At 36.1% G+C, this 9,344-nt stretch overlaps 1 protein-coding gene across 1 annotated transcript in view; it reads left to right on the top strand.

The window, feature by feature from the left end:
- The window catches only part of PRDM6 (PR/SET domain 6), a 91,304-nt gene extending 82,736 nt beyond the window's left edge, over positions 1–8,568 (top strand). Inside the window, exon 8 of the mRNA XM_032790767.2 lies at positions 4,239–8,568. Coding sequence (XP_032646658.1) covers positions 4,239–4,353 — 115 coding nt within the window. The 3' untranslated portion in view covers positions 4,354–8,568. The remainder of the gene's footprint in view (positions 1–4,238) is intronic.
- Positions 8,569–9,344: the final 776 nt, after the last annotated feature.

Here is a 9,344-nt window from a genome sequence, read left to right on the forward strand (position 1 = left end):
TGTTAATATCGAATTTAGCGCTACTCCTCTCGTCGGGGTGGAGGACAGAAATCGATTTAAAGAGCCCTTTATATCGATATAAAGGACGTTGTAGTATGGACGGGTACAGCGTTAAATCGATTTAACGCTCTTTAAATCGATAAACGCGTAGTGTAGACCAGGCCTTAGAAAACCAGCCATACTACTGAGCAAAGTGAAAGTATGTACACTTTCTTCTCCCCCCCACCACACCCCCTTAATCAAACTAGTAAAAGAGAGAGATGTGCTGTGGATAAGGCAAGAGCTTGCTACATCTTTGCTAAAAGGGTGTCATCAGGAGGAGGGAGAAAACTTGTTCACCTTAGCCTCTAATGATAGAACAAGAAGCAATGGGCTTAAACTGCAGCAAGAGAGGTTTAGGTTGGACACTAGGAAAAAGTTACTAACTGTCAGGGTAGTTAAACAATAAATTGCCTAGGGTGGTTGTGGAATCTCCATCTCTGGAGATATTTAAGAGTAGGTTAGATAAATGTCTATCAGGGATGGTCTAGACAGTATTTGGTCCTGCCATGATGGCAGGGGACTGGACTTGATGACCTCTTGAGGTCCCTTCCAGTCTTAGAGTCTATGAATCTTGCATATGGTGCCACTGAATATTATGGTATAACAGCTGTCCAGTTTCATTCAAAACAACAATCCCTTCAAAATATGAAAAATAACAAGTATCCAGTTTTTAGTAATGGCCTCTAACTTGGTGGCACAGTTTTAAATCATTCCTGCGCATGGGCCTGACATGGGGCCTAGAGACCACTTACGTCCCACAAAGGGTTCTCAAAGAGCTTATGTGGAACTTTAGTGCACAGCTCTTTTGTTGGCCTTCTGCTCAGGGGTAAATGAAACCCACAGTGCATTTTAGAAATAAATATTAGTGGTTGTACAGAACATCTGTCCCCTCTGACTGCACCTTCATAGCAGGTAGTAGGAAGAATAACTACTAATAGTTACAGCCACATTATGTAATCACAAACCTTTACCTTCAAAAATAAAGATTGTGTTGAGGCTGGTCTGAAAAATCTGGCCTAAAATCTCAAAGAGAATCAGGATGGGTTACGATCTATATATTAACCTTATGAGTGATCACTGTTGAGCTGAACTATTGTTTCTTTCTGCAATAACTTTAAGGAACATGTTTGCTTTCACATATACTAGATGCCTGCTGCCTTCCCCGCCGATTATCAGTTTACTTAACTAATGCGCAACATTAAACACTTGTGGCTCAATATATGCATGTATCTGTCTTTGTTGGTCCATTTGAAGAATACAGCATACCACACCAGTTATTTTACAGAGAGTATGTGGGGAAGGACAGCCACTACAGAAAAAACCCACAGCATAATCCTGGAAAAATTATTTCCTATACACTGTCCACTTTCTGTTTTTCTTTTCTTCTACCTTATCCTAAGACTGTGATACTGATGGCTGTGATGCCCACCTCATCTGTTCATATCTGGATATTCACTTACAGCTTGATCCTCCAGTGTGCTGAGCAACCTAGCCCCAAACCAACAGCACACTTGAATGTGTGTTTAATTTGAAGCATTTTAAACTAAGCATGAGTTTAAGATTTTTTGCTGAATAGGGATCGGATTACCAATGCACATAAAGTGCTTTGTTGAATACCAGGCCTTAAAGGTGATCAGCCACACATACAAAATTAACACTTGTAAATAAACTGGTTCACTAAATATTTTGATATTGAGGTGATTTCCTTCCTTCCTTCCTGGTCCACATTTTTAGCAATGGACTTTTAGCTTTTCAAATTGCTTTCAAGACAGTTATACCAAAAATTATTTAGGCATCTAAACAAGTAGCATGAATTTAAAAAATTATGTGTACCCTCAACTCCTATCAACTATAGTGGGATTTCTGGTTTATTCAACACCTCTGCAAATCAAGCCACATTTTGTGTGTCCGAATATTAATTTAGAGACCTACTTTACAGGCCCATGCTTGAAAAATCTTAGCCTACATATATCATATATGGAATATATAGGTAAACACTTCTGTGTAGATCTACATAGGTCTGTATTTATCTAGAATGTGTGTACAGCATAATACAAACATATACCTATAATACACACATACAAATAACAAAATGCAAAGTTGAGGAAATTGCAGTGGCTCATATAGCCTAAACTAATCCTGGCACCAAAATTGATTCCAGTTCCTTCATGATTTTTTATATATAAGAATATAATTTGTAAGTTTGTCAAGTAATAAAAAGTAGTATATTTTGACATACTAGTCTGGTAACTAATCAGTTTTCTAATAAACAATCAGCAATACACTAATGTGTCATCAGCACTTCAGAAGCTCTGGAGAGAGGATGATCTGCACATAGACGTTAATGAATACACCAAAAATCATTAGGCAATCAATACTTCTGAGTTATTTTCATTGAGCTGATAATGTATCAGACCTAACGCTGACATTTCACATTTGTCAAGATCACAGTGCAGTTTTTAACAGTAGAACAGGCTGCTAAAAATATTCCCAGAAAGACAATCAAAGAAACACAATGTACGAATGTTGATGTTCTGTGCTGATACCATAGTTTAGATAAATGAATAATATCTGTGCCCTGGGTTACTAAACATTTTTTTTTAATTACTAACATGTATAACATACCATAATTATGAATATATGTAAATACCTTCTTACTCTTTTTGTAAATGGCAAATCCTGTAATAAATCAGCTTCAGTAATTTATATGGGTGACTCTCACCCTTTCTGGACTACTATTCCACTTTCAGGCGTCTGATTTGTCTTGCATACCACCAAATTTCACCTCACTTAAAAACTACTTGCTTACAAAATCAGACATAAAAATACAAAATACAAATACTAAGCACATTAGTGAAAAATTGCTTATGCTCTCATTTTTACCATATCATTATAAAATAAATCGACTGGAATATAAATATTGTACTTACATTTCAGTGTACAGTATATACAGCAATATAAACAAGTTATTGTCTGAGTGAAATTTTAGTTTGTACTGACTTTGCTAGTGCTTTTTATGTAGCCTGTTGTAAAACTAGGCAAATATCTAAATAAGTTGATATACCCCCCGCCACACAGAAGACCTCTGCATAGCCCCAGGGCATGTGTACCTCTGGTTGTGAACCACTGATTTATATCACTGAAGAGAGAAAGATGGATACGAGGTAACAGGCCATTGTTTTCCTCACTTTTTGAAGCTGGAGAATTAATTCATTATAGTGATGCTTTTACTGATGAAGATAAAACATCACACAGCTCCATTAAATTAATGGTGGCTTTATGAGTGAGCGCTTTACAGTGAAAAATCTGCTGTATTCCTAGCTCATTGTGCAATTATATCTCGCATCACAGTGCTAATTAAGAGGACACAATATGTAAAGAAGTTGACATTAGATACACAAGGGATTCTCTTTTACTAGAAGGCCAGATGACTCATTCTGAACTAGAGAAACCCCTTTTCTTTTCCCTCAAACTTCATATCTTAATCCTCTGATTATTTTGCCACAGATTGTAGTTCACTGGAGAGGCGGGAAGGGTAATGAAAAGACTTAAAAGACAATGAAACACACAGTGCTGATTAAGAGTTCTTCTCTCTCCCTCCCCCCAACTATATCAAATGCTGTGGATGTTTTCAGACAATTGATTAACCAAGCACTAATTCTACCACATTGTTTAAAGTAAACCCAACTATATAGCAATAGATAAATACAGAGTTTTTCTCTTGTTATTACACTAAGCAATTATTGCTCTACAGCTTCTCTTCTTCCAATAGGTGAATTTCTGATTTTCAAATTAGCAGAAGGTAAAATTCTATTTGTCAATTTCTCCTCAGGGGTTATAGAGCAGAAAACTGCAGCCAAGCTGCTGCTTTGATGGCTCACTCCTAAAAATCTCTTTTTGTTCTTTATCTATTTGAACTGACAGTGATCAGAGCTACAGCAGGACAGGCCTCTCTGGAGAAATCACCTTCCCCCTGTCTATTGACAGATTCCTCTGTTCTGAATCAGACAGGCCTTGTCCCATCATAGGCATCAAGGTCTTGGAAGTAGCCACCAATTAAACCTCTTGAGCTGGTAAAATCTGAAGCCACTTTTGAGTGTCTGTTCTGATTAGACAGGATGAGACAAAGCCCCTCACTCCCCGCCTCCCCGCCAGAGCAGCTCCCCAGTCTCAATTTTCTCTCTTGCCTTCACCAGGTGCGAGAGATGTGAGAGGAGCTTCACACAAGCCACCCAGCTGAGTCGACACCAGAGGATGCCCAATGAGTGCAAGCCAATAACAGAGAGCACAGAATCAATTGAAGTGGATTAACTGATTGACTGGTTGGAATTAAACTGCAAGGAAAGTCATGATTAAATGTCACGGACACTTAAGCAAAACCAAAGATTTCCTCTGAGCAACTTTCAATCAGTCCCAGAAAACCAAAAGCAGTAATAAAATAAGTAAGATGTTAAGAGATATTGATCCTGGCATGGAAGTAAGACCAGGAAAGAGATTATTTATTTATGACTAGGGATGAGACTTGTTTCAATGGACAAATAACCGGGGACTGCTAACATTTCAAGTCCCACCACGTATTGCTTTATTTCTAAAAGCATTTATAATTGTTATTTAATACCAAAGCAAGGAATCTCAAGGGTTCTTCTGCCTCTAGTTATGACTGCTAATGCACAAGGACTTGTTTATTATTGCACCTTTTTTTGGAGCATGATTCAAAGGACCCAGAAATATCCTTATATTTGGTTGGGTTAGTCTTGACATAGCTATAATAGAAATGCTTGTGTCCGAATGGTGCAATGGAAAGTGATCTAAAACCATATCTGAATCAGTGTCCAGTTCCTCAGACCAAAGGACATTTCATTTCATGGTTCCAAACTTTACATTTTTGCACACTTTTCCCATGTACATGGTTTCATTACACAATTTTGTCCTGGTACAAAGTTCCTGGAAAACCAAACAAGAAATGTTTTTCATGTCTATAGATATACAGTTATGTAAGACTATCAGCAAGGAAAATACTGTAACATGTAGAGCTTTGAAACACTATATCACTGTTTAAAAAGAGAGAAAGTGTTTTCAGTAAAACTCTAACGTTAATAAATTCTCTATCTGAAAGTCCTACAGTGAGAAGCAAAACAAAAAGGATTAGATTTTATTTGAGAGGTTGATGTAATAATTTGTTAATCAAAAGTCTACTGTAGCCTATTTTATGGTGTCCAGATATTTGTACCTTATTGGCTCAGGTTCATTTGAAAGCAATCCCAGGTCACTTGAAACTTTCAACAAACTCAGCCAGTTTCAAGATTGTAAGAAAACCTGAATCCAGGTGTCTTGTGTGTGGCTGCATTACACTCACTTTAGAGAGCTCTACTTAATTTTCATTCAAGCCAAGAGCTTAATTCCCATTAATGCTAATGGGAGTTTATACACACTTACCAAGAAAAGAAGTGTCCTCATAAAGATATGTACACAATCATATAGAGTACATAGTGTGTGCATATAGGAAAGGCTAAACACCTTCAGGCTATATACTTTTTGAACAGACATAGCTAATGCAATGTGTTTTTATTGGCAGTTGCACACATTAGGTGAAATCCTGCCCCACTGGAGACAATGAGAATGTTGCCACTGATTCAGCAGGGCCAGGATTTTAAGCGGTACTCCTTAAAGCATTCAGGATTAAAAATATATCCCTCTGAATCCAGTTCATACTTTTTTTAAAAAGAGTAAATATTTATGTGTAAGTAAAGTGGTTACATATTACTCACCTTTAAAGCAATGCTTAGTTTCCTGAATTGGTAGGCAGTGCTGCAACTGTCATATCATCTCATCAGATATTAGGCAGCATGCCCTCATCAGTTTCAATGGTGACTTCTGCTCAAAAACAAGACTGTGCAAAGCAGTGCCTCTTTAAATCAAACACCATCAAACAGGATTACTAACCTTTCTTTCCACACAGCTCTCTTGATATTTCTATGTGTTATTCTAAGATGGTAAACAAACATGAGCGCACGGCAACCCAGAGCAGAGGTAATCAGAGAAATGCTGGATCTTGACTTCCTAACCTTATTTATAAATACAAGGCGTGAATACTGGCCTCACTGAAGTCAATGGCAATACTCCTGTTAACTTCAATGAACCCAGGATTTCACCCAGTATACAGTGCACAAGGCTTTCTTCAACAGCTACGTGCATATTGGGATCCCACTAGGAAAATGAGTGTCCTACCTACTTTGGAGCTTGTACTCACAGAAATGCAGGATTCCAGTGTTGGAGAAGGGAGAGTTTAGAAAAAAGGAGGTGGTATTGGCAAATGAAGGGGAATAAGATGATAGAAACACAGCCCATTCCCACGTCTGGCCTATTTTTTGGTGCTAACATCTTGCTTTTGTTAAGAACTCCCCCAGTTTGTCATCATCGTATTTCAAGAAATTACTGGTCATTTGTAGCCATGGGTTCTTCCTATCTTATTGCTGGCAATACTACACACCATAACAGTTCACAGTCAAGATGCTCTATTTGTTAGTTTCTATATTATTTTTCAGTGTTTCATCCACACTGGTGTGGTCTTGCATTAACGGCTGTCTGAAGTATTCACAGCATCATTTAAAAACCTCAACAATTCTTTAAATGGGTTCAGTTTAACAAACAAGGCTGAATTTTCTGGGCTAATTTTCACTTAAAAATGGTCTCTTTTCAAGGATAAACCTTGACGTGTTTTAATTTCATAATTTTGTTTAATAAAAGATCAGTTTTCACATTTAATATTTTAAAATGTTCTCTGTTTCATTGCAAACACTGCAGTTTTAAGATAATGCGATGGAGCCAGTTTTGGTGGTCTTGCTATGTCATGGAGGCAAAATTGTAATTTTGTTTTGTGAAACTGTGTGATGAAAAACAGATTCATTCTTTTTGCCTGGTCCTAATTTTCAAGTTGTTTATAAGTACTCGATTACAAAATCAGAAAGTAGCAGAAATCTAGTAAAAAGGCATTTTCCACCTGAGTTTTCTAGTCCTGTTTCTAGGCTAAAGAAATTTGGATAAGCTTGGGTAAGAGTCCAACTTTATGGATGCTTATACAGATTTATCCTTTGAATTATTTGCGGTTCTAGTCTAGTATTCATCTGATTTTCTGTAGGATGAGAGCCAGATAACAAGAATAGCTAGATATCAAATATTACAATTTAAAGGTCAGAATTTAGGCATTATTTTTTTCACAGTGGTGATTGGCTTAAGCAGCAAAGTTCAGAAACAAATCTGTATTTTCCTAACATTTGGGAGTGTTTGGATTGGGGACATCTCTACTTTAGAGACACCAGAACTGCTTCTAAACCTTTTAGCACATTTCTGGTGGTACCGTGATGCACACACATTATTCTAGTTTAGTAATGAAATAATCCCAACATAATGCAACAGTTCTATCAGCACTTGAACAGAGCAAGACTCTCCTCACTATTGTAAATTATGGAATTATTTCATCATAAACTGCAGAAATAAGTAGGTTTTGCATCTTAGGTGAGAAATGAGATATGCTAAACTCTGATAGGCAAATGTGAGCTACATGTTGTATCAGCAAACTGTGATTTTGTATTATCAAAGTATTCTCTTCTTTTTCTATGAGGTGAAATCCGTGGCAGTTCAGAGCACTCAGTATCTCACAAGGTCAGGCTTATGCTTTGCAATAGTTGTTAAGGGCCAGTTCAGAAAAGTACTTAAAGTTGTGCATAACTCCATTGCTGAAAAGTGATGGCCTTAATCATGTGCTTATAATTGCGCTAAAGTGCTTTTTTGGATGTGGCCCAAAAGATTTGAAGACTAACTGCTTTCTTTTAGGAGTTTGTTGGGATTTGTTTTTAAACATACCAGTGAAAAGCATAATTTTTGCAGGAATTATTTTGTACTTTCAAAGGACATTTTATTGTATTTGCTCATTTTATTCATTATGTTGTGCCTGATTTTCAAGCACATTTTTAATTATTGCATTGTCGCTTTACTAAGGCACTTTTACAATATAGTTGGCAGCATACAAATGCAATTGAGTGCAAAAAAATGTGTGATTTCAGAGTGGGTGTTTCGCTCTCAAGTTATTCAGTGCAACAGTGTGCATCTATTATAATATAGTAAATGTAAAACTGTCCTTGAGAGTATTGATAAGCTAAAACGCATCCTAAATTGAACTAAACAAAATCTAGTTGCTTTCTACTCTTACTGAACGCTGAGTGAGTTTCTTTTTGGGTATTGATGTAGTAATTATGCATTTGGGTCCATTAAGGATATAATCTTATATGCTTGAACACAGTGAATTAAAACAGTAAGTAAAGTATGATTACCTCAAACAGTAGTAATTATGTGCCTACCATTTCTGAATTTCTTAAACTGTTGAGATCTCCCTTTTGAAGTTTGGTAAATATGTACAAGTATAACATTCTTCTAATACTGAAAAATCCAAAATCTTTTACAATATATTTAAAATTATGTACATTTCTAATGTTCACATACACACAGAATGAAGTCTCTTTCTCTTCCTCACACATGCTTCAAGCCCCTTAAGAAATCACAGTTGACAAATAATATAAACTTTTAAAATACCAAAATGATTGTTTTCTTTTGAACAAGAACAGAGCTTTGAGCAATGTAATAATTACAGCACATTAGATACTAAAAACACAAAGGCTATGATGTGTGGATCTGATACTTTCTTTGGTATACTTATCTCTTTTTAAAATTATTTATCACTTATATGGTGCCATTAGGGTATATGGCTGTCTGATATGTGCCAAACAGATGTGGTTTCTAAATGATAAATATTTGAAAATAAAGAAGTGATAAAAGTCCTCACTACTTTTGAAAGTTCTGTATTGCTATGACTTATTTTAAATTTATCATTAGTGCACTTTTTCTTGCATCCAAATACCTTCTGTGTATGAGTTTCCATAAAATAAAACATTTTGAGATTGTGCTGTCTTTTTCCTCTGATTTGTCTCGATTTGAAAGCTCAGACATCATCAAGCCAATCTACAAAAGGGCAAATAGCCGTGCAGTAAGTGTACAGTATGCTGGAAGGGTCCTTTGTTGTAATAAGAATAATAATGGCACTGTACTTAGAATGGTAAACAACTTGCTTGCATTTTTTAAACCTCATAAAATTGTGTCTTTTTTTACTGCAAAGGACCAATTAAGTCATGCATGTAGCTTTATTCTTTGATATAAACTGTAAAGATTACCAGTGTTTAAATGAAAAAGGCACACATTTAAAGAAAAGACAAAAATGTAAATATATTTGATTAATAAAACATTTCTAT

The sequence above is a fragment of the Chelonoidis abingdonii genome, chromosome 6 (genome assembly GCF_003597395.2).
Source record: "Chelonoidis abingdonii isolate Lonesome George chromosome 6, CheloAbing_2.0, whole genome shotgun sequence".
NCBI lineage: Eukaryota > Metazoa > Chordata > Testudines > Testudinidae > Chelonoidis > Chelonoidis abingdonii.